The sequence below is a fragment of the Rhododendron vialii genome, chromosome 13a (assembly GCF_030253575.1).
Source record: "Rhododendron vialii isolate Sample 1 chromosome 13a, ASM3025357v1".
Taxonomy (NCBI): domain Eukaryota; kingdom Viridiplantae; phylum Streptophyta; class Magnoliopsida; order Ericales; family Ericaceae; genus Rhododendron; species Rhododendron vialii.
Window position 1 is genome coordinate 24,855,053 of NC_080569.1, and position 26,808 is coordinate 24,881,860.

At 37.5% G+C, this 26,808-nt stretch overlaps 1 protein-coding gene and 1 long non-coding RNA gene across 6 annotated transcripts in view; both read left to right on the forward strand.

The window, feature by feature from the left end:
* LOC131313129 (uncharacterized) overlaps positions 1-16,587 on the forward strand; it is a 35,014-nt gene extending 18,427 nt beyond the window's left edge. Inside the window, exons 4-8 of one of the 5 annotated variants that reach the window (XR_009196080.1) lie at positions 8,451-8,573; positions 9,390-12,544; positions 12,649-13,458; positions 14,009-15,278; positions 16,157-16,587. This is a non-coding gene — a long non-coding RNA (uncharacterized LOC131313129). Of the gene's footprint in view, positions 1-8,450; positions 8,574-9,389; positions 13,459-14,008; positions 15,279-16,156 lie in introns of all 5 variants that reach the window. The other 4 variants (XR_009196082.1, XR_009196079.1, XR_009196081.1 and 1 more) reach the window with 4 other exon arrangements.
* Positions 16,588-22,476: 5,889 nt separating this feature from the next.
* Positions 22,477-25,311, forward strand: LOC131313130 (ankyrin repeat-containing protein BDA1-like). Its single transcript, XM_058341255.1, has 2 exons — positions 22,477-23,169; positions 24,268-25,311. The coding sequence occupies exons 1-2, from the start codon at positions 22,597-22,599 to the stop codon at positions 25,123-25,125; spliced, it is 1,431 nt and encodes a 476-aa protein (XP_058197238.1). The 5' UTR covers positions 22,477-22,596; the 3' UTR covers positions 25,126-25,311.
* The last annotated feature ends 1,497 nt before the right edge of the window (positions 25,312-26,808 follow it).

The following is a 26,808-nucleotide window of genomic DNA, read 5'->3' on the forward strand; positions in this document are numbered from 1 at the left end:
AAAGCACGAAGGGATGGAGAGAGATGAGTATAAGAGAGAAACCGAGAAATAGGATGAGAAGTGCTAGAGAGATTAGAAAAACCATATTTTGCCGGGGGACGACGATTCTCACGAGTCGGATATCGAGGAGCAGGTGGATCCGGCGACGGGGGAGAAGACGGAGACGTGGGCACTGAGAGTTCGCCAGACTGGAATGGCTCTGTAGGCGGAGGTGGTGCCTGAGGCGGTGGCGGTGCTGATGCTGGGAAACGACGAACATATACCTGCAAAGGTTGGGGTGAAACAGTGCCAGTAGGAACAGCCATAGGTAACACAGACTCGAGTGTAAGAAGATCATTGATAGCAACAGGGTCCGAATAATATGGTAAGGACTCATTAAACGTGACATCAGCACACACAAAGTGACGACGTAAAGTAGGAAAGTAACATCGATAGCCTTTCTGGGTGTGTGAGTATCCCAGAAAGATACACCTAAAAGACCGAGGATCAAGTTTACTCCTATCAGGATCAAGAGCATGAACATAACTGGTGCACCCAAAAACTCGAGGGGGTAAAGAGTGGAGAGGCCGACCGGGAAACAAGACCGTATGAGGAACCTGACCACCTAAGACCGTAGAGGGCATACGGTTGATTAGATAACATGCAGTGAGAACAGCGTCACTCCAATATGACTTAGGAACCTGCATTTGAAATAATAAGGCACGCATAACCTCGGACAAGTGCCGAATCTTGCGCTCAGCAACTCCATTTTGTTGTGGAGTCCGAGAGCACGACGATTGGTGAATAATGCCATGATCATCGAAAAAATGAGAAAGAATATGGTGAAAATATTCACGGGCATTATCGGAACGAAATATCTTAACACAAGTATCAAACTGATTTTTGACTTCCATGTAAAAAGTTTTAAAAACAGATTTCAATTCAGACCGCTCTTTCATTAGATAAAGATATGTAAGACGAGAAAAGTCATCCACAAAAATAACATAATACTGAAAACTAGAAACACTAGGCACATGAATAGGCCCCCAAATGTCTGAATGAACTAACTGAAAAGGACGCGACGCACGACGCTCAAGCCTAGGTAAAAAAGTGACTCTACGGTGTTTACTAAACTCACAGACCTCACAAACCAACTTATTAATGGAACGACAGGAGGGCACAAGGTGCTTCAAACTCTGAAGAGAGGGATGACCAAGACGACAGTGCTGTTGGTATGGAGACTCTGATGTCTGAAGAGCTACAGGCTGAGAAACAGTCAAGTAATATAAGCCACCTCGCTCAATGCCCCCACCAATCTTCCTCCCCGTCTTGAGATCCTGAAAAACACAGCCATGAGGAAGAAATGTGACGGAACAATTTAAAGATTTTGTAAGACGGCTCACAGACATAAGATTAAACGGGAAACGAGGAACATGTAATACAGATGATAAAGTAAAAGAGGAAGTGACAGGAACTGAACCGAAGCCAGTAACAACAGTGGTAGAGCCATCGGCTAAGGTGACATGAGATGTTTTACCAACCGGTTGGTGATCAAAGAAAGCAGATGTACCAGTCATATGATCTGTGGCTCCTGAGTCAATAACCCAAGGAGAGGAAGAAGAGGAGGCAACACAAGCAACGGATGAACCGGTCTGAGCGAGCGTAGCAGTAGAGGATCCTGTCGCAGCCTGAAATGACAAAAAACGTTGGTACTCCTCGGCTGAAATAGCCACATCGGCAGAGGATTGAGTAAACTGTTCAGTATCCTGAGAGATAGTAGCCTGATAAGCCTGGGGAAAGCCGTGAAGGTTATAACAGAACTCCACCGTATGATTTGTTCCCCAACAATGAGTGCAAAATCTTGAATCACGGCGGCGACCGCGGCCACCTCCCCCTGATATGCGACCCCCACGATTATCAAAACCAGAGTCACGGCCACCAAAGCCACGACCACGACCAAAACTACGGCCTCCAGAATCACGACTACGGCCTCCAAACCCAGAATCACGGCCACCAAAGCCACGACCACTCACCCCATAATCGCGGCCACGACTACTAAATCCAGAATCACGACTGCGACCGCGACCATGGCTGACAGACAAAGCAGAGCTGTCAGAAATAGCGGAAGACAAAGCAGAACGACCAGAAGTCGGTGCAGAAATAGACGATGACTGTCGGAGACGACTGAATACCTCGCTGAGCGGAGGTAAGTCACGATTTCCCAAAATCTGATTACCCACAGGGCCAAAGGTGGATGATGCACCGGATAAAAAACGAGTAACCCTCATACGTTCACGCTGGCGCCGTATAACCTGAATATCAGCAGTAAGTGGCTCACATATATCCAATTCATTACAAATGCGCCGAAACTTAGCATAATATTCCTCAAAAGAATCATCACCCTGAGATATATTAAAGAAAGACTAATGAAGATCATATGTGCGACGGAGATTGTCGACACCTGAATACAACTCCTGTGCCTGTGTCCACACCTCTCTAGCTGTATCACAGAACATCAGTGTACTAGCAACCTGTTCCGTCATACTATTCCATAATTCTGAACGAACACGGGCATCAACAGCTTTCCATGCCCTATATGTAGGTTCAGCAGTAGCAGGAGGCTCATCAGTCAAAAAAGAGTCCTCAGACTGACCCATATAATACACCTCAACAGCTTTAGCCCAAAGAACATAATTGCCCCCATTTAATGGTGTGGAGGTAATAGGGCGCCTCTCGCGAGACCAAGAACCACTTGATACGCTACCAACAATAGTAGAATTAGAGCTAGAAACAGTACCAGAATCAGAATCCTTCTTCTCAGACATTCTACCGAACAATGGAAGGGTAACAACCAATAACTAGCAAATAACCAATACGCAACCAAAGCAAAATACCAATAACTATTGATCAACAAAATCAACTAATATACTAACATCGAACCGGTCACCAGGCTGGATAGATACCCAATATCAACAACCCCAACATAACATATTCTTCACAACCACTAGTCCACCACATGACAGCGATACTTGACAAGAACAGTATAGAAAATAGTTACCAGAATGAGAGAAACATCAACAGAAATTGCAAAAACGAGAAAACAGGGCCTGGTGATGCATGCCAGTGCATGAAGATGGTTGCCGAAACAGGGATGAACAGTAACTGTAAGGTGATGAACAGTAACGTAGGTGAACAGTACTCGGTGAACAGTAACGTCGGTGAACAGTACGTCGGTGAACAGTACCCCGTGAACAGTCGCGATGAACAATAATCGTGAACAGTGCGATGAACAGTAACCGTGAACAGTGCGCGGTGAACAGTATGCGGGAACAGTACAGTGAACTAGGATTAGGGTTAGGGTTAAGGCAAAGGCTAGGGTATGGTTTAGGATTAAGGTTAAGATGGTGGTGTATTAGGATGGTGGTGTATTAGGATTGTGGTGGTTTAGGATTAGGGTTAAGGTTAAGCTTTGATACCATGTTATTAGAGATGAGGAAAAGTGTATAGGGTGTTAATGAACCCTTACACATATACCTTTATTTATATTACTCTGGAGAGTTACACATACATAAGATAGACGATGTGGAACAAACCCACTTTCTCTAATAAACACTTCTAACAAATATGATTGGTGATTAGACAATGAGGTTATGGAGTGCACTGGTGGTGCTTTGAAATTTTAATGCATTACAGTATCGCTATTGTGGAATTATGGAAAGTTTAGGAAAGTGAAAATTTGTGTGGGTAAACTTATGTGATTAGAGTTGTTATCATGCCATTGAAGTAACTTTGAAGTAATACTGACTTGATTATTAGTAGTTTTGGGGTTCTCATATGCTGCGAAAGGTTAGAACTCTTAGTTTTGGGGATGATTTAGTCAGGTGATTTTGTATGACCAAAAAAAAAAAAAAATTGCTAGATTCTATGGTGCTAGATTTTGGGTTAGTGCACAGAGTTAGTCTTCAAGATGCGAGGTGGGTTTAAGATATTTGAGGCTGTGATGTGTATTATATGTTCTTTTAGGAAGTGAGACTAGGTGCTAGTTAGTTCAATTATTAGCTTTGAAGACACCATTGAGTTTGGGTAATTGATAAAGGATATGTTTACACTTCACCAATATTATTGGTAGCCGTCTTGAACTTCAGTTGAGGTGATCAGATTAGATCGCATTTATTAAATACATCAGGTCTTGTCACCGTAGTTGATTTTGTAGAATAGACTATGAAGTATGAAAGTATTGTTATTACCTAAAATTTTAATCTAGATTTGATAATTTGGTTGGAATCCTATGAAGATTTATTTGAGAATGGTTCGATGAAGTTGTTTGGACAGTATGGTCACCATAGGACTTGTGATACTTTGGTAAATATTTTTTAATATCTTTTGGATAGTAGAATTTTGGATTTTTGAGGTTGTATGGATCATAGTAACCAATTGTAGAAGTCAAATACTTAGAGCTTAGCTTACTTGGTTTGGGTTGAAATTGTTTTGATTCTTTCCATGACTACTGGTTAATTATCTTCTCTGTTGTTTCCGGACAATCATTTTAGGTGAAGCTAGAATGTAATTTCAGGGATAATCTTGTCGAATTGTCGTTGGTTCATAGTTGAGCACTGTGGTAAGATGTTACAAAAAAAAAAAACCCCCTTACCTTGGGAGGACCCATATGTATTTTGAAAACTTGACTGTTATGGAGTTGGATGGGAAAGAAAAATTTGATAGCTAGAAATGAAATATTCAACGTTGACGTATCACTTTAGTTAAAAAAAAGAGAGAAGATTTTGAATGTTATTTTTATATTGATGGAGCTTTACGAATATACTATTAGGCATTGCTGATGCACTTAGTTTTATAGATTTAGGGTCTGTTTGAGTTAGTAGTTTTTTTTTGGGATATCCATAGATGTTTGTTGCAGCTTATATTGATCGTTTGGTTGGTGGTTCTGAGTGCATTGAGTATGCTCGGCTCGAGTGTGGTTAACGTCTAGGTGGAAAACTAAGAAATGGATATTTAGTATGTGATCTGGTATAGTCTTTTATTAGGTGTACATTGGATAGGAGGATGCTCTATGGTTTGGAATATTAATTTTGGAGTTTGGGGAATATGGTAGAATTGGCTATGATGGTCTTATTCACACATTTCATTAGTGTTTTGTGCTATGCTATGATTGCCTATTGAAAAGTATGTTGGTGTGTAATGAAGAGGATTATTGACATGAACTATTGAGATGTTGGATTTTTAGAAGACCTGATACCATTTGCTTTGGTGATCTTATTGGTTGAATTATAAAATGTATAACTGGTTCTAAACATCGGTGGTCCACTTGGAACTAGGGTTATAAATGAACTGAGCCATTCACAATCTGTTCGAGGCTCGGTTCGGTAAGAGCTCATTTGAGTTCGATTCATCTGCTAAACGAACTGAACCTGAACCTGTCCTTATCAATAAAGCACTCTCCATGTAATGCATCTTTCAGTTTTCAACTACTCGATCCCTCTATGTAAAGCTTGGTTCCAAAAACTCCAAGTATTGTAATGGATCCAATTGAGAGTAAACATGCAAACTGGTGGGTTTGTCTTCCCTTTTTTTAAGGATCAAATATTATTATATTATTTGTTAGACTATGTTTAGTTTGATAGTGGAGCATCTGTATTGTGGTTAATAATCAAATTGGGTATATATTTTTTTGTTTCCCCCTAGTTTTCATTGGCTTAGCATTGTCTACTTGGAGATATAATTTTCTGAATTTGACCTGCATACATGATGTGTGTGCCACCATTCTTATTTTTTTAATGCTCAATAGGTTCGTGCTTATTGTTTGACCGTATTTTGACATTCAATTTGTGCACGCTGTTGAATATTAATCAGTGTTCAAAATGCCAAACTAGAGGCCGAGACGTGATGCGTGTGCAAATTGAATTTTCATGAAGTATGCACAGTAGTTCCAACTTATTGTTTGCTTGAATTTTGACAAAATATGCAAAGTTTGACTTGCACACGCATCGCGTGTGCCCCGGCCTCTAGTCTATATACTATGGTTCTTTCATTTCTTTCTTGGGCATTGTTAATGCACTAAATTTAGTTATTCCATTTCGTTTGACACTGTTATTGCATAGTTTTTAATGAATTATTTGAGAACATTGTGTTCAGATCCACCCTAGAAAATAGTTTCAATATTCGAATCTCCTCAAGGTCAAAGCACTTTTGATTACTTCACGTGCAAAACACATGCTCATTTACTAGTTCTCTTGAATTAGAAAAAAAAAAATCAATCTTTTAATATTCTACTTATCTTTTGAATGGAAGAAGAAAAGGCAAAATGGGTGTCAATTTCCTCATAAAGTAGAAACAAAATCAATCTTCTACTATTTTACTTTTCTTTTGAAAGGAAGAAGAAATTTTAAATACCACTAACTAGAAAAAGATTCTTAAGCTTTAAAACTGTGTTTCAAATTTTTATTTTTTTTGGGTTCTATCATTTGTAAAGGTTGGATGACTTGATTTCATTTGTTATTCATTTTATGATTTTACCAAATCTTTTAGACCATTCGCTGATGGAGTAAAATTTGTTACTTAATCTCTACCTTTACTTTAAATATATCACTATGACATTGTACAACAATTTGACATTTTATTTTGCAGTTACCTGCGCTTTTGAAGATTGAAAAGCTTTGACAAAGGCACAAAGCTGTCATTATTGTAAGTGTTACATCTCTATGTAGTCTTCAAGGATCTGGAGGGTCTGATTGGGGTCCCTTCGCATATTTAGAATGCCTTTATTCTAGCTTGGTATTACAAGCATTGAACTTATAAGCTACAATTTTTGTTCAAAATGGGAATATGGTGATTTTTGAAAAATGTAACCTTTGCTTAGACGTTGAAAATGTAACCTTTGCATCAATACAATCCCTTATAGGATGCTCTTGACCTCTACAGACAAAGCTCATATAACTCTTACTCTCTACTTAGCTCTGGATAACAGTCTACCCGTGTATGTTTTTTTGACTGCAATGGTATACAATTTCAACCTCTTCATGGAATTTTTGCATTTCTTTGTACTTTCTTTTCTCCACGTATTTGTTACTGACTCTAGCTCACTACCTATGAAGCACCGACACTCCAAAAGGGCGCCGTGTCCACATATTGGACATGGGGACACGCGGGGATGTGTATTGGACACGTGACGTGTCCAATAAAGCGCTCTCTCTCTTTCTCTCAGACACACACACACTCTCCTCTTTCGTCTTCTTCTTCTTCGGTGAGAATTGCTAGGTAATTACTGCGTGTGTGTCCGGGGGGGGGGGGGGGGGGGCACGATTCACTGTAGTCCTTTCGGTTTATGCTTAGTTTTTGTGCATTCCAACCGTTCGATGAAAGTTTTTCTGAGTGACAGTTTTTGAGTTTTTCTCGGAAAGTTTTACTGCAGTTATGTTTCTATTCGCTTCAACATGAAACAAGAAAGTTTGATTTTAGCTCACAAAAGTTATCTAGAACTCATAAATTTAAAGAGCGAGACTTTCAAGCAGAAGGGTCAAAACCAATAAGTATGTACCAGGCACCTTATTGAATTACGCATGCTTTAGCGAATTCATTTCTTAGCTACATAAGTTGCAAACAAAATGCTTTATTTTTTCCTCTTTTCTGCATTTCTAAAGAATTGGATCTCACACCCTCAGTTCTTCCCTCTCTGACACTCAATCTGTGTTTTTCTTGCTTAGACTCGGGATAAGAAATATTTTCGTTCCTTAGCTTTTGGTTTATGTACTGCTAATTTTTAGAAAACGGTGAAATGGTGATCTCGAGGCAGAAGCTTTCACCTCCAAAATTTGTTAGGGCTCTATCGTCTATCGGAAAAGGTGATCAAACTTTGTTTTGAGGGCTTATCACAAGCTTCAATTTACTTATCTGCATATATGTCTTTTTCGTTAGTTCTCGGCTAAAAGTTATTGATGGAACAATATTTTAGTAGAAATTTGATTTGAAGTAGTATCAAAGAATGAAGATTTTATTCCTCTATTTTGTTTTCTTAATCTCCTTTCCTATGTTGTTGTTAGGACTTAGGACTATGCATATCAGGAGATGAAGTATACTTCTAGCCTTTCTTTCTTTTATGTTTGACATTATAATTTATTCTTTTTAATTACTTTGTTTGGTAAAATATATCATCTCTTTATTGACTGTTGTTTTGCATCTTCATTTAAATTTTTTTCATGCTCTCTTTCTTTGTTTCTTAGTGGCAAGTTCTTTATTATTTTGGGTATGGTTACTTTAGTGGTCAAAATTGTGATCAAAAGTAATTTGTTGGATATGTGCCTATTCAAAATGTTTGCTTTTAGTTTACTCTGTTTTTTAAATTTATATGGAAGCTCATTGGTGAGTGGTTGTGCGGGGTCCAGTACGTACAAGTTTGTGGTGAATAGTGATGATTTTTTTGGAAAAGTGGTTTCATTAAACATTAAGTTCTTATGCAGGCGAGGTAGGGAAAATGGACAACTTGATTGCTTGAACCCTCTATGGTGGAGATATCCGTGATGATGGAGTACCGGTGGAGTTCTTTGATATGGACAGAATGTCAAGGGCAACTCAAATTCAAGGTGATTAAAAGTCCTGCAACATGAATCTGATGCTTTTGTACAAAGCTAATTTTTTATTGCTTTGATTGTTTGATTGTTGGCTTCAAAGGGAAGACTTGAGAGGGCTAGGATGTGTAGTGCGGGATTAGGCTACAGATGGTAATGGGTTTGGGCAATTCACAAGGGTTTAAAATAGGGGGATGTTGGAAGGAGTCAAGTTGGATATACCGTGCTAGAAAATGAAGTTGTGCCACATAATTGTGATGCATGACTTATTTTTTGATTCTACATTCTACTCTAATGCATGTCTCTTTTAACATCGATTTACGTATATGGGGTATATGGTAGAAATCTGGTAGACTAAGTTGGTTTTTTCTCGGAGCAAGGAAGCTTAAGGGGAAGAGGCGTTTTGGTGTGTGGACATGTATGTTCACTCCTTAAATTCTCATTAGCAAAATGCTATTGCTAACGGTAGCTCATTAGGTTGAATTCTATTTACGACAAGCTGTGCATTTAGGCACGAGCAATTTCTAAGGCTTATTTGCCGCATTAGAGATGTTGTGTAGATCTATATTATTTTTTTCTCATTCTTGCTATAACACGCCAAAGTAGTTTGAATGTGTTAAGTTTGTCGCAAATTAGTGGTGTTAAATTGGTTTGATTTTGCGGTACTGTTTGGATTTGTGTAGAAGCTTAACATGATATAGTTACTAGGAATAGGGCTTTCAAGTGTTGGAGTACTTGAAATCATGTTTTAATTGTCCCAAAGGCTAATACTCACTTTCAAATTTGCTTGAGCTGGCTCAAATTTCCTTTCACTGTGACCTTTTTGTTTAGTGGTTCAGTAAGAAGATCCTACGAACACAGAGGACGAGAACGTTGATGTTTCTTCTGGGGTAGTCAAGCATAAGAAAACTTCTGGATCAAAAAAAGAAAAGAAAGCATATGCTTCAAAATCTGAAGAAAAAGGTACTGAACTGTGATGTTGAGGCTAATATGTCCATTTTTTGGGTATCATTCGCTATATAACGGTTGTGTTGTTTGTAAATGTAGTTGAATGATTGAATCTGTAGAACGTAGGAAAGCTAGAACAACTTTAAGTGAAACAGCTAATGGAGGAAGAGGTACCTAACTATTCTGCTTTATGTTTCACGTAGGTAAGGTCGAAGATCTTGGCGTACAGGTTGGGGGAGGAAACGTATTGATATATTCATTTTTAATCTCTTTCTTTGTTTTAGCTTTAGGTTTAATGATTTACTCTTTTATGATGCTCTTGGTTCTTAGAGTTGTCATTAATGTGAATGTAGAATGAGTTGTTCATTTTAACAGTTGAAAAGGATTTGGTTGCAAAATTGCAATCTAAGTGGATTGCTAGCTTATTGCTGAATGATTAAAGGACGCGTTTTTCTTAGTTTTCTGAATCTCATATGATGTGTTTGCGTTGTTGTAAAGGGTTGCTAGGATAGTAAGATTGGGTGAACGTAGGAAAGCCACAACAGTATCATCTTGGTATTGTTGGTTCTAGGGTATCTCTTTCGATCTTCTCAGGAGGCGGGACCATTGTTTTCTTGCTGTTCATATCTCAGGCGGCAGGACCATTTTTTTACTGTGTTGGTGTTTGTCTTTATTTCTAGCCCATTTGTAATTCTGGATTAGTTGCAAACTCGCTATTACGTCGCACCGTGCCTTCAAGCACGGGCAATTCCTAGTGTTTTTTCATGAGAATTCAGGTTAAATGAAGAACATGGTTATTAGTAGAGAAGAGTAGTCATTTATGTACACAATTTGAATAAATGGACCATGTTTGAAGTTTATTTGAGAAAATGATTTTTGAGTTGTCGGTGGGGTGTTCAATTGAAGAAAAAAGGCAATCCAATTTAGTTGTTTCCAAAACGTGTTGCGCCGTGCCTTTAGGCACGGACAATTCCTAGTCTATATAACAAGAGAGGTTTTTTTTTTTTTTCAAATTGTGTAGACACAAACTGACATGGCTCAAAAATCCATTTTGGAGGCAACCTGGCAGGTATGAGTTTATTTTTCTCTGTTTTTAGAGGTTTTTTTCTCATCCAATACATAGATCCCCTTTTGTACTAGTTACTTTGATTTTATTTTCAGTTAAGGTGGTCTGTTGTGAGTTCTTATTCGAATCATGAAGTCCACTGGAGCTGCCACCGGGAGCTTTCAAATTGACTCACAGAAGTTATTTTTTTCACTATTGTTGTTGTTGGATGCTCTACCTTCTTGATAAAATACGTTCTTGATAAAAATGGCCATGGTTTGAGGGTTGACTAAAAAGGAAATTAGAGTTCTGGGGAAGTGTAGTATCGTGTTGTGATGATATGATAAGGTTATTTTTTGATGTGCTTTTGTACTACATGTAGTAGTCTAATGTGACAAAGAATTCTTTTTTGGGCTTTAAATTGATGGTGTAAATGGGGAATGGAGTAGAAAATCAGTAGATTAGGTATGACTTGGAAGAAGAAGCTTTGTTGTTAGAATGAATTTTTTCGCCATGAATACTGCATTGGTTTCTCCAATTTTTGTGTGGAAAGTGATAAGTAATTTATTCTACAAGTAATTGTTACCTATCACAATTTAAGAAAGGGATCATATTGTTGATTTATGGATCTGGCCTTCTTCGTTTTTCTTTAAACAAATTGGTCAAGGGAGTGCTTTTGTTTTGGATCTCTCTTGCATTAGGTGGTGATTAGTTTGATTGTGGAAATCCAGATTTGGGGTTCTTTTTGTTATGGAATGCAATGAGGTGGCGGCAACATTGACATGGTGTACTAATCGGCCACGAGTAGGTGAGATTGTGGTTGATCCATTATGGGGTTTCACTGATGAGTTACTTATCTTGGTTTTCTTCAATATTTTAAGCAATTACCTCCATTTAGCCTTGTGGGATTCTAACTGTATCTTTCATTTTTTCTAGGTACGAGTACGACTAAGGTATCAATCATTCTCTGTTCTGAGGTGTTTTAGCACATATAAACTGTTTGAGTTGGTGTTTTAATTTTCCTTCTTTCACGTAAAATTGTTTGCGACAAGGCATAGACATTTTATTAGCATTGGGGAAGATAGTTTTTTTTTCCCCTCCGAGGATACTCGATTAGTAAATGGTATAAACTAGAGTATTGTCCTAGGAGTAATGAAGTTGAAATTGCATTACCTTTTAGCATTTTGCCAAAACAGAGAGGAAAGAGAACACAGCTAATTGTCCAATGCTTTGTTTTATGGGTTTTATGGGTAATTTGTTTGCCATACAGGACCAAAGACTAGGAGAAAGTTATGCCCTTTTGTGCTTCTCAAACTGTACTCATTTTTTTGAAGCCAAAGAAGTATTACTATTATTATTACTCTACTACAGATAATGAACTCCGAATTACATTTTTTTTTTCCGGTACTCTGAATTGCATTACCCTTATCTTTTTGTTGATACTATGAACTGGTATGCATGGCTTTGGCTCTTCCGACATATTCAAAGTTCGATTATAAATATTGCCAAAAAGGGAAAAGGCTTAGGGAGTAATAAATTTAATTTTTTTTATTCTTTTGAAACCAGCCTTAAAATTGCTTTAGGTAGGATATTTACCTAATTTGGTACCATTTTGTGATTCGCTAGTCATTCCCATTTAATTAAAACTTATTATTTTCAGATTGCTAATTTGCTTTTTTGCCTTCCATTGTGACACTCTTGGAGATTGCTCTATCACTACGGGAACACGCGACACGTAGATCAGATCAGATTGCTATTTCCCCCTTTTGCTAATTTTTTTGATCTGCACTGAGGCTACATCTGGGTGAATAATGCAAAACATACTAGATTAGACTGGCGATTGGAATGAGAAAATGACAAATTTCATTTGTTGTTTGTAAAGGAGACACGGAACACTCAAGTTGTAAGAAAGTCCAAATGACGAATCACAGGACTAAATGGCAATGGCTGATGCGGCGATGCCTCTATCCTTTCTTTTGTGCATCATGAACAGGTTTGTAGTTCACAGTTCCTTAGCTCATCCCTGAGTATCACTTCTGGTAATAAACTTTACTGCTATATGCTTAAACAATGCAATTGTTCTTATTTGCTCCTTAGTAAGAGGGAATGGGTTGCCTTCATTGAGGAGCTTTATGTTCTAAGATTGAGCTTGACGGTACAGTTTCTTTAACCATTGAATGTGATGATTATACTGGTAATTCCTCATGCCGTCGGTGGTACAGTTACTCCCTCCATCCCATAATATTTGTCCGGTCCGCAAAACGAAGGCGTGAAAATAATATAATTTTTGTAAGAAAAAATCAAATTTTTTTTCAACAATGTACTAGATAACGATGAGTTATGAAAAAATTTTGAATTTTTTCTTGAAAGAAGTGCATTATTTTTGAGTTTTCGTTTTGCGGATCAGACAAATATTTTGGGATGGAAGTAGTAATTGTCAATATTACTAGATTTGTTTTATTGTTTTAGTAGCAACTCTGAGCACTTTTGAAGCTATATATTTTTTCGACGAACTTAATACTCTTGGCACTTTCCATGTTTATGTTTATAGAAGCCATTGGTTTGAGTACTTCTAACTTGCTGTAAAGATAGTTAGCACCACGGCAGTACAACCGGGGTGCAAAAAGCCTTATATCCTGTGCATGAAAAAACAATTCAAAATCCTCAACGAAATCTAGATAGTGTGTAAATTTCAAAATTGTATGCAAGCCACTGAGTTTATACATCGTATGCAAGCATCATCCAGGAAAGTGCATGGAACACAGTGTGTTCATTGTAGGTTCCACAATTTCTAACTTTTTTGTTTTATTCAATCATCTATATAACAAGGGAGGTTTTTTTTTTTTTCAAATTGTGTTGACACAAACTAACGTGGCTCAAAAATTCATTTTGGTAGCAACTTGGCAGGTATGAGTTTATTTTACTCTGATTTTAGAGTTTTTTTTCTCATCCAATACATAGGTCGCCTTTTGTACTAGTCACTTTGATTTTATTTTATGTTTAGGTAGTCTGTTGTGAGTTCTTATTCAAATCATGAAGTCCATTGGAGCCGCCATCGTTTATGAAAAAGAAGTGTAGTATCGTGTTGTGATGGTATGAAAAGGTTATTTTGTGATGTGCTTTTGTACTACATGTAGTAGTCTACTGTGACAAAGAATTCCTTTTTGTGCTTTAAATTGGTGGTGTAAATGGGAAATGGAGTAGAAAATCGGCAGAGTAGGTATGACTTGGTAGAAGAAGCTTTGTTGTTGGAATGAATTTTTTCGCTATGAATACTGCATTGGTTTCTCCAATTTTTGTGTGGAAGGTTGACAAGTAATTTATTCTACAAGTAATTGTTACCTACCACAATTTAAGAAAGGGACCGTATTGTTGATTTATGGATCTGGCCTTCTTCGTTTTCCTTAAAACAAATTGGTCAAGGGAGTGCTTTTATTTTGGATCTCTCTTGCATTAGGTGGTGATTAGTTTGTCTGTGGAAATCCAGATTTGGGGTTCTTTTTGCTATGGAATATAGTGAGGTGGCGGCAGCGTTGACATGGTGTACTAATCGACCACAAGTAGGTGAGGTTTTGGTTGATCCATTATGGAGTTTCACCGATGAGTTACTTATCTTGGTTTTCTTCAATATTTTAAGCCTTTACTTCCAGTTAGCCTTATTGGATTCTAACTGTATCTTTCATTTTTTCCAGGTACGAGTACGATTGAGGTATCATTCGTTCTCTGTCCCGAGGTGTTTTAGTACATATAAACTGATTGAGTTGATGTTTTAATTTTTCTTCTTCCGCATAAAATTGATTGCGAGAAGCTATAGACGTTCTGTTTTGTTTTCTAGCATTCGGGAAGATAGTTTTTTTTTTTTCCCTTAAGAGGATACTCGATTAGTAAATGGTATAAACAAGAGTATTGTCCTAGGAATAATGAAATTGAAATTGCATTACCTTTTAGCATTTTGCCGAAAGAGAGAGGAAAGAGAATACGGTTAATTGTCCAATGCTTTGTTTTATGGGTTTTCATTGGCCAAATTGCTTTTCGCAAATAAACCTGAATATTATTGGATGATAACTTTATATATATCTATCTATACTACTTTTTGCTCTCAAAAAATGCCCCAACCAATTTCTATGAATCCCAAACCCATCCCACGCCCCTTCCCCACCCTTCCATAACTGGCAGACCTGTTTCCTCCCCTTGGCAGCTGAATCTTTTTACAATCCTAAGTGTACCTTTTAGAAATCTAACAATGGAATGCATCTGTTGGTGAGGAAACATTTTTACTCAATTGTAAGAACCCTTGGCATACTATCAAATGACTCGACTGCAAGTAAGCTTCTCTGATTATAGAGAAGTGCCTCAAACCCACCACTTGATCCTGATGAAATCTATTCTCCATCTCCAGTATCTTTGTGGCATTCTAGAATGGGAGAGTAATTTACCGACTGTTAGGATCGGGCCGTCGACTCTTCGGAGATTTCGACGGTTCATTTCCCCTGTCGATTCAATTGCATAGGGAATAGTCATTTTGATGTGGTCTGGTCAATTTTCATCGATCTTCACTAAGTTCCCAAGGCAATGACTTTGTCCTTTACAGCGATGGCTACTGTGTTTCGAGATCTGTGTCCATTGCTGCTTCTGTTTCTCAGGTGGTATGCAGTGAGGATCATGGGTGGCCATTGAGCGGTGTAGCGGTGGCTATCCGACCTCCCTTTTCAGTCATGTGTAACTAGGTACGACCCAATTTTAATATCATATGACTGCATTTAATTTCCCCCCCTTTTTTTTTTGGTTTAGGAAGAGAATTCTAATACAGATTGAGCAGGAACTCTAGAAATTTTTTCCAATTTCTTGATTCGTATTACTATTGCCTCTGTGATTTGGGAACATACTACTGCATTGAGTATGTTTGTGAAATTGACTGTGTCACTTTGTTAGGATTGAGCACAACTTCCATTCGTCCTCTATTAGTCCTAATTAATATTTATTTTTACCTTTTATCAGTATACTTAATTATATCATGAGCAAGATAGGGTTTCTTCACTTCTTTTCTTCATTTTTTTTTTTAATCTACAAAGACGCCTCAAGGGCTTCTTTTCTTCTTCATTCTCACATATTGTAGACGAGTAGACGACAATGGATTACGTACAGTACGGTACAATTAATCAATGTTGTAGAGCACCAAAACGTAAGGTTAGAACTACCTAATAATATTTGTTTGCAGATTTCACAAGATGGTGAACTATAATATGGGATAAAAATTCCGGCTGTCATCAGTCTTGTATGATTTTCGTCCCCCTCCCCATCCTGCTTCTCATATCCATCTATGTGCGCGCGTGTTCTCCTAATAGGTTGTATGTCTGGATTCTTGTATACTAAAACTTTGATTGAAGGTTAATTAATAACTGAATGTTTTTGCATTCCTATTTCTAGATTAGTTTTTTGACACACAAGAAATGATACTAACTTAAAGAACTAAAGCTGGGTACTTTGATTAACTTTGTGCCTTCGTAATTTTGTTTGCCTTTTCCCATATGCAAATCCGAAGAATTTTTTTGTCTCCAGAGAGAGAACTATAATCCTAAAGTTCTGACCTTCTTCGGTGTCGTAGATGTCTTCTCATTGAAGCTTCGGGTACAGAAGCCGCATAGGAGCTTAACGGGAATAGTTCTCTGTGGTTTCAACTTAACCATCGACTCGGTGTTCCATTTCCTCGATTGATTGAGGCAGTACTGGTCCAGCGGCTCCAGTCGTCTATGGGTTTAATTAAGGAGATGTGGAGTTCAATTATGGGTTTCTTGCAAGAGAAGAATAATTAAGCCACAAAAGTCGACACTTGATTGTCGTCAATGTTGACACACTAGGACACATATAGGGACCCGATAGAGCGATCATTTTTACAAATTTTAAAAGCTTTTCCATGATAAGTTATTTAAAAACTTAAAAAGTATTGATGCCAAAATTGTATTATAAAACATATGTGTATGCGTATCGGCAAACACCATCGGTCGATAATCCGTTCAATAAGAGTCTCGACTTAAATAGTGAGTGTTTACAATATAGCTAGGTCGCATACCTTAAAATATTAAAAATTGATGTGTCTCCTACCATGTCCGTGTCTTCATTTTCGGAGAGTTGTGTCCCGTATTCGTGTTCATGTCTCAACCGTGTCAGTGTCCCAATTTGTGCTATGTAAATTATGAAAGAATAAAAAGTAAAATTATATTTGATTTAGACTTCCGTAAATAGTTTATAACTCTAAGTAAAAATACACATTTTCCACATTGAAGCACAATCGTCATGGATTATCCAAAATTTTTAAAATTCTCCTTTATTTTTCACTGCACACATTGATTGGGATGTCTAAACGGTACCCATTTTGGTGCCATGGGGTATGGAGGGGAACCACTAAACTTCTTTGGCATCAGAACAGCTTTATCTTTATTGTGTATCACACACGCTGAGTGGGATGTCTAAAAATATACCCATTGTGGTGTTAGGGCCTGTGGAGAGCAGAGAAGCATTAGCTTCTTTGGCTTAATAACCCCCAATATGAACGTATTCAACTAATAAGATATATTCTTGAATATACTACAGAATATTCACTTTGGGGATTCTAATTGATGGGGAATTGTTTTGTAAAAACAATGATATTTGGTTCAAGCTGCTTGTTGTATGTAGGTAAATTTTACTCCCTCCGTTCCATAATGTTTGTCCGGTCCGAAAAACAATGACGTAAAAATAATACACTTTTTGCAAGAAAAAAGTTTTTTTAACAATTTACTAGATATTGATGAGTTCGGACCGTTTTGCGGAATGAGTGTTTACTAGATATCAACTAAATTTTGAATTTTTTCTTGAGAGATGCATTATTTTTGAGTCTCCGTTTTGCGGACCGGACAAACAATTTGGGACGGAGGGAGAATGAATTAAGCAAGTAAATACAAATGTTCCATATGTCAAAGATTTACGCAAATGGGAATATCCCTAGGTGAAGTTTGAATTGATTATGTTGACAGTTACTCAATATTGATGGTTGTTAAAGGGTATGCAATAGAGTTTAAATGTCAAGGCAAAGAGAAGCGTAAATATATAATCTTGAAAAAAACACATCATGTGAGTTCTTTGGTATGATTAATAGTGAAAAGCAAGCAGACACAATTTCGCCTGTAACAGTTCGCAAGAGCCCATGTACTGGGACTTAGAATTTCTCCAAGAGTGGTATAAGCGGTAGGGATCTATCGGACTCCATTTTGTTACGTATTGTTCGTTGCGTGTAATCATAGTGGTCGTGGGTGTAAAAGTGATTTGTTATTATTATTACTTAGGTGTATAAGCCAACATATGAGCAACTCGACTAATCTTGGAGGAAATGAACAGTTGATTGTGTGTGCTCAATTGTGTGGTAGCATAAGATTTAGTAAGAGCTTGATGCTATCAGAACATGGAATTTGATGATGAACCGATTTTGATGGTTTAGGTCAAATTTTAAGCGTTATGAATTTGATCATTTTTTTGCCATTTGCTGGTCTTGATCGCGATTCCCGTTTGTTGGTTGAATTTCTCAGCTTTGGTTAACTAGGTTGAAGGATTTGTAAGGGGTTAGTTGAAGGTGGGGACACTGGATATTTTAAGCCGAAGAAGAGTGGAAAAAGATTGACGCAGGCTACGTACGTGTATTGTAAGCCAAAGTTGAATTTGAAACTGGCATTCATAAAGTGCTACAAAATATCTACAAAACCCTAAACCCTAAACCTAGTCTTGTTAATCACATTCACCTGTATTTATGATGTATGTATTACTCTCTTCACAAAAAACAAAAAACAAAAACGAAGAATACAGAGAATAATGTGTTTTGTAATAATTAGTTATAATTTAGATGTATATGTTTTTTTTTTCAATGTACTTGCTATCACAATAAAATTCATCATAGTAGTTGTGTACAAAATGATTAGTTTGGTGTTTAGGGGGAGTTTTTCGCTATATTATTGGACTACAGACTAATGACTATATACAATTTGTTTGCTAAATAGAATTTTAGTTGATGTATGCATGTGAGGTGTAAATATCCGTATATAATTTCATTTCCTTTAATCAATTAATACGTGGAGGACAGTATTAATAATTAATTTAGTTGTTTGGGTGTACATATGTATGCATGTGAGGTGTAAATACCCGTATTTAATTTCATTTTCTTTAATCAATTAATACGTGGAGGACCGTATTAATAATTAATTTAAATTAATTAATTATTAATTTAGTTGTTTGGGTGTAAATATAACTTTATGTATTAGGGGTTACTTTAATTTAAAAAATAAGTACTTATTTTACTTATTTTCCTTAGTAGAATGGGGACTTATTTTACTTATCTTCGAAATCAAGTATAATCATCATTACACAAAAATCTTCTCTCTTTCCCAAAACAATGTTTTCAAAAAATTATTGTAAAAATATTTTATTTTTGATATTGTTTTTGAAGAAGATTGTTTTTATTTATTTATTAGAAAAACTACTTTTTCAAAGCTATTTGGAAAAAGGTCCTTTGGGTCAAGGTCCAATTCAGTTTTATTAAGGTTCGGTCCAGTCCAGTTTTGGGCCGTTGTTGGATTGTTGTGGGAGGGCTCACAACAACGATCGGAATCGTTCATTTTGTAGAGCTCGTTGAATATGTAATCGACGCAAAAAAAGAATTAGCTTGATCAAATATCAATAAGTACATAAATGAATTCGATTTGTACGAGAAAATGTGATGATAAAAATTATGTTGAAACTCATAATTGCCCTTTTTTTTCTTGTACAAATATATTCCATTCATACTTCATATATTTATTGATATTCGATCAAACTAATTTTTTGCTTGGATAATCTAATCGACGAGCTCTACAAAATGAACTATTTTACACATCGTTGGGGGAACTTCCAGGCCGGTTCTCTTTGGATGAAGAATAGCCTGTTAGGTCCTGCTCAAAGAGCCTATAGCCTAGTAGGTCCTCTTCATTATTTTGTTGACAAAAATACCTCTCGCAAAACAAAGATGATTGGAGAGAGACGATCGAGACAATCCAGCCACTACCACCACCACCACCACGCTGCCGCCACCACTGTCGCCGCCGCCGCCGCCGCCACCACCACCACCACATCCGCTGCCACCACCAACACCACGCCACCATCACCACTACAACGCCGCCACCACCACAATGACCACCATCAGGCCTCTATCATCACCATTACACCACCACCTCCCATCACCACGCCGCCGCCACACCACAACGCCGCTGCCGCCACCACCACCATCACAATTAACAATGTTAATTTCTGTCTAATTAACAGTGTTAACTTTCATATAAATTCACATCACAATTAACAGTATTAATTTTTATAGGAATTCATAATATAATTAACAGTGTTAATTAACCGTTGGCCTATATAGCCTCCTACACCACCATCACCATCGCCACGATTAACAGTGTTAAATTCTGTCTAAATTTATAATTAACAATGTTAAATTCTATCTAAATTAACAGTATTAATTTTCATTTAAATTCACACCACAATTAACTGTGTTAATCTAAAAACACATGCTCAATACACAAAACACAGTTACCCATATTAATACTCCTAGATCTAAACAAAAAAAGAACAACTCACGGGTGTTTGGTGGACATGCACATGTGGTTTGGTTAGAGAGAGAGAGAAACATGTGAGTATTAATAATTTGTGCTTTTGGTCATGAAAAGTTTACGCACAAAGATAAAAGAAAGACATGGACAGATGGACTTTGTTTGTGGCAATTGACCAAGTGTAACACGTCACCCAAGTGGAACTTATATAATATTTTAAAGGATAAATTCCACTTTCCTCCCTTGTCCTTATTCAATTTCTTTTGCCATTTTAAAGCTCAAATACATGTATGATATATTTTTAGTATAGATTTACTTATTTAGGTGTTAGAATAAAATTTTAGACGCTATAACTATACTTAGCAAAAATAAAGACAACATAAATATTTCACTAAATATGAGGGGAGGTATCTATTATTACTAAAAACCCTAGGGGAGGTCAACAAAGGGGTAAAAGGACTGTAGCATGGAAGATAACATTAAAACTAATTTTTCAATATGTATTAGCTAGACAATTGATCTAGTTTAGAAGAGTAATTAATTATTTATAACATGTATTTACTAGCTAAACATTAAATTAGCATATAAGAAAAAAATATTTAGGACAACAATTTCAATTAACACACACACACACACACACACACACACACATATATATATATATATATATATATATATATATATATATATATAATATGTCGTGATATTTATAAGTAAATACAAATAAAGATATGAGTATTTACAAAAATCTTGAAGTTTCATTAAAGAGAAAGGGAAACTAATTCTTTTTTACATTATATAAATGTAATGGCTTAAAAAAAAAGTTTAAAATTTTTCCTAAAGTTTCATCAGAACTTAGTATTGGTTAGTTTGAAAATAAAAAAGTAATTTTATATTAAATTATATTTTGAAATGGCTTAAGCAACATTGTTGACTCAAAGGTAAAATGGGTAGTATCGTAGATGTAATGGATGATGCTCGCAATTTTCGTCATACTTAGTGATGGTCAACAAATGGATGGGAAAATCTGCGGTCGACAACTATAGCAGATGGGAGGTAAGTACAATTTTAGAAACCTAAGGGGAGGACTCTGTAATTATCAAAAACCTCAGGGGAGGTAAGTGAAATTTGCCCTATTTTAAATCCGGCACTTCATTTAGCATCAGGATATGGAATTCCTTCCAACAGCCGGAGAAAACCATCGACGCCGGCGACGACGAAGCCATAGTGGAGAGCTCGAACCCCAACTGCACTCTCCACCACTGCCAAAACTGCTGCCCCTGCCGCCACCACTCCACAACAACCCCTCTCCCCTTTTGCCTCTCTCTCTCCTTCGTCGTCTCCGTCTCGCTCCCAATCCCCGTCCCCGCTGCCCTCCCTCCTCCGCCCCTTGCCGCCCAACCGATACCGTCTCTGGCCCCGGCAGGACAAGAAGAAGGCCTCCGCGAGTCGCGCCTCGGGTGGGATACGGACGCTGTTGGATCTGAATAATCGGGTGGGTAGGGATGGGTCCGGTAGTGAACCACCACCACCACGTCACCGCCGTGAAAGGACTGCGGCGGACGTTTTCAATGGCTGGAGAGAGAGAGAGAGAGAGAGAGAGAGATTTGAAACCAGATGGGCAACGAAATTAACCAGCAGCCGTACAAAGCCTATTTAAGGGAGGGTAAATAAGTAAAATCATACTCAAGGGACTTGGAGGGAATTGCACTTTTGGCGCAAAGGACCCGGCAGGCCAAGAAGGCCAAAATTAGGACCGGCCAGGCATTTACTCAACATTGTTGCCCACAACGGCCTAAAACTGAACGAGACTGAACTTTCATAAAATTGGAATGGGCCTTGACTCCCTTCCTTGGACCATCCTTTGATGTGTTTACTTGATTCCATTATCTATTCACGGAGCCTATCCCATATCAAAATCCAAATTTCAATTGCACCTATCCCAAATCATCCCATCTATATTATAAAATAGAACGGTTCGGTTTTTATTTACACATACAAACATGAACACCTCTATAGCCGTTGATCGCTTTCAAGCTAAGATCGTAGCCGTTCAATTAAGAGAATGTTTCCTTAAGTTATACTTTGACATGCTGTTGTGGTAAAATATACATTTTCCTTTCTAATTTAGTACCTTTTAATTTTTTTCATTTTAAATTGATATTATTTCAAGTGAGTTGATAATTAACCTGTAAATTATTGCCTTTTTTTTTTTTTTTTCCTCTTTATCTTGGCATGAGCTTTTCAAAATGAGGACGGATAGCGCAGACAATTTATTTAAGTTGAGACTATATTTCGTTTGAACGTGCCTACCAGTCCTTACATACACCTAAACAAAGTGCGTGGCTATATAGGTGTGTGTCTGTTTGTTCTTGCTTGTCGAGTACTAAAAACAAATACACCCAATTAACTAGCTGAAGAGAGCAACCTAATGGAGCACTACCTCTGTGAAGCTGCAATTACAGGGGACACCGATTCGCTGCACAACTTAATCGAAAATGATCCACTGATTCTACACAAAGTTGTGGCCGGATGTTTCAGTGGCACAAGTCCTCTCCATGTCGCTACATCAAACAAGCAAACACACTTTGTGGAAGAACTACTGAGTCTCCAACCGGAACTAGCCGAAGTTCTAGATTCGCAGCAACGGTCGGCCCTTCACTTGGCGTCCGCCCAAGGGCACGACGAGATTGTGAAACTGTTGTTAGCAAAGGTCGGGCTTGAGATATGCCTAGTTCGCGATCGAGACGGTAGAAACCCTCTCCATATTGCTGCCGTGAAAGGCAAGATCAGTGCCTTGGAAGAGTTGGTTAGAAGCTGCCCAGAAGCGGCTCGAGTCAGGGTGGATCGGAATGACACAATCTTGCACTTATGCGTCAAGCACAACCAGTTGGAGAGCTTGGAGAAACTATTGGACATAGTACAAGGCCAGGATTTTGTCAACGCCAAGGACAGTGATGGAAACACCATCCTACATCTAGCTATTTTGTATAAACGATGCACGGTATGTCCTTATTCTTTTAATTACATGTTGTGATCACCCACCTAAAATGGGGGAACATTAGTCGCTATATCTAGACTTCACACCGGATCGATCTCACTTCAGTAGTAAGAGCCATATATTTTGTGGAGCTTGGCTTTGTAGCCAACTTTTAAAAAGAAATAAAAAAAAAAAAAATCAGTTCAACCTCACATCAGTGAATGCTTGATTGAAGAAAACTTGTTTTGGTTCACTTTTTTCTGGATTTAGGACTCTCTATGTGAGAATTTTTTTTTTTTTTTTTTGGTTCCACACTCTGTATATGAGGTTGATAGAATTTTTCTGTAGAATTGTCTAAAAACCCAAGTCCTAAAGGGTAAACGAATTTGATGACCAAAGTGGTGCCTCCCTGTGTGCGTCAAATTCAGGGATGGATCTAAAGGGGCATGTGCCCCCACTCGAAACTAAAATATTTTTAATATATTTTGTATAAATTAGCATAATTATGAAAGTGTGCTAATATATAAACATACACACTTGCATATATTTTGAAAATATAAATATAAAATTAGTTTTATGCCTGAATTTTATCATATGATGCATTTATATTTGTTGCTTTACGAGTTGTTTCTCTATTTGGACTTATTCTTTCTTGATTCTCTTTATTTTTAACCGTCTAGAAGAAATATTTTAAATAAAGTCATTAACAAAACTAGCTCAATCATTCTAAAACATGTTGATGTTCATTTAAAACATATTTTAAATTTTTTTCTGAGATTTTGTGCTCATTTTTTGCATAATTTAACTTAAAGTACTTGTTATAAACTTTTGTAGTTAGTAATATATGCCTTAATTTTGTACGTTCTTACTGCGGTTGACCAAAAAAAATAAACTTTCGCCATTATGATTAACAGGTGCCCCCACTAGGCTATATTCCTAGATTTGTCCATGATCAAATTTAGTGTTAGTGTGAGATGTTCACCCACATTTTGACGGGTGAGCAAAATCGCACTCTTTAATTCAATGTTTCTAGGTTTTTTTCTTGGCAGGAAATCATCATTGAAAAACATGTTCTTTTATTTCTTATATATCTAACCATGAGATGCAATGTAAATATTTCAGATTGCGAGTCATGTCCTAGAGAAGAAAACAATAGATGTGAATGCGACAAATGCAAGTGGACACACAGCAATGGACATTTTGTTGCTTGGATCAGATCGAAATGAAGTGGATCATATCGAAGACTTACTTCGACATGCCCATGCTAAGCAGGCGAAGGATCTCGTAGGTGGAGATTGGCTTACGAATAAAAGGGACTCCTTAATGGTTGTGGCATCGCTTATTGCGACAATGGCATTCCAAGCTGGGGTGAACCCTCCAGGTGGCATTTTGCAAAACGATTTCAATGGGCGCCGAGCCGGGGAAGCTGTAATGGCTTATAGAAATCTAAATTCTTATCCGTACTTCCTCGGCTTTAACACGATAGGATTCGTTGCGTCATTGAGCACAATTTTGTTGCTCATCAGCGGATTAAAATTCAAGAACAAGGCTACCATGTGGATCCTTATAGTGACCATGTGGTTGGCAATCACATCAATGGCAATTACATATTTGTTATCCAACGTTGTGGTTACTCCTGAAAAGGAGAGACGATCACTCAGTTTTACCGTTAAAATTGGAGTTATAGTGTGGTCCAGTATGATGGCTCTTCTTCTACTGAAATACACATTCGACTTGGTGGCAATTTTTGCGAAAGAGAAAAGGAGTAGAAGGAAGGCCAGTAACAGGATTGCCAGTATGAAATTGGAGCAGCGCGCGCAGAGTGTTGATGAAGGAGCTACTCAAGCTAGCCGCGCGCGCAGAGTGTTGATGAAATTGGAGCCGCCCGCGCAAATTGGTTTGCCTGTCCTACGCAAGCTCCGGGGTGGCAAAGATGGAGGAGCTACTCCTCCCCCTCCCCTTCCCCTCAGTACTTCTTAGTCGATATAGGATTGATTAGGCTTTCCAATGTTGGATCTTTTGCTCATGGTGTGCATTACTGTAGTAAAGGACAACAATACTCCTATGGACTGTTTCTGGAAAGAGAATTAAGATTGTAAACACCGGCCGTGCACCCTTACGTGGTGCTGCCTAATAGTTTTCATGCTTGGTTCATACTTGCTCCGTTTCATATTGAGGTTCCACTTTCACTATTTGGGGTATTTTACAAAATTGTCTATATACCTTAGTCTAAAATGTTTTTTACATGCAGTATGGATCTTGTTTGATAAATTCCAATTAATTTTATTAGATAAGATTTTAAAAATTATTGAAAACATCATAAATTGTGAGATATCGATGATTTTTTGGTGGCACATATGTCGAAAATGGACTCTCATTTAAGAATGGAGAGAGTACTATTTATCCTTACGTGGTGCCCCTGTACAACTCATGTGCTTTGCACGTGTTCGGGGCTAATTCTTCTTTGTTCGAGAGAATGCCTCTTCGGTTGGAGTGTTGATGGGTTTTGTGGCAAACCAAAATAGTGTATTTCGCATTTTGGGTAAGCATTTTGCCTAGCAACTTGTGGAGATGGTCTAAGGTCATCATTCATCAAATGGTCAATGCTTTGTTTGGAGGATGTTGTGAAAATTTTTGAGTTTGATTTTTGGATAATGAGTGAAGAGAGAAAATATGTTAATAATTGAAGTTAGGAGTAATAATAAGTAAAGAGAGATAGAGAGAAATGAGAATAATAATTGAAGAGATGAGAGAGAAATGAAATTAATGATTGAAAAAAAGGCTAATAAGTGATTTTTGAGTTGAATTTTTTTTTCCAAAATGCCATCCAACCAAGGCACAAAACACCAACTCCAATTAATACCGATTAAAAGTTTTAAAATAAATGGATTAAGTCACTTTTTTGCATTATCATTATTAAAGAACACATTGTTAACACGCAGTTACGAAATTTAATGGTTTATAGCCTCAGGCCACGTTACGCTAAATTTCTTATTTTTCAAGTACTTATTTTCTTTTTTACGAGACATGTAATTTTTTCACCATATATTACCTTTAATTCAAAAAATAAGTAATTATTTAAATAATTAATACTTTTTTTAAGCGGAACGAGACCTTAGATCTATGCTAGAGTCTAGACTGCAAGTAAACAATTTTGAACGGGTTGCATGCACTTTCCTCATTTTTTGGAATTTTTTTCAAATAAAAAAACACAGTCGTCACATTCATAGAATTGTTAATGTTGTTGATAAGTCACATTCATAGAATTGACACTAATTATTCATATTGTTGATAAGCGTACCTCCATACCTAATTATTTGAGTGTCTCCTAGATGTCTTGCCCTGTCCTGCACAGTGAACGCACGACTAAGATCTGGTCGGGGTTGTCCGGCAAGGCCCTCCGGCGAGAGGATGAGAATGTGCAGAGGACAAAGCAAGAGACTAGGGTTTAGGGATTGTGTAGTGTGTACCCCTTTAGGCTGTTATCCTTTGGTATTTATAGAGTCTGCTTGGCTTGCTCTCCAAGTACGATCATGTGCCTTGCACGGATCGTCGTGACATCACCGATAAGATCTGATAACCATTTTGGGTGTGAGCTGTCGCCCTTATGTGCGCTCATCATTATTTCTTGGCATAACTGCTTCAACACATGGGGAGCACGTG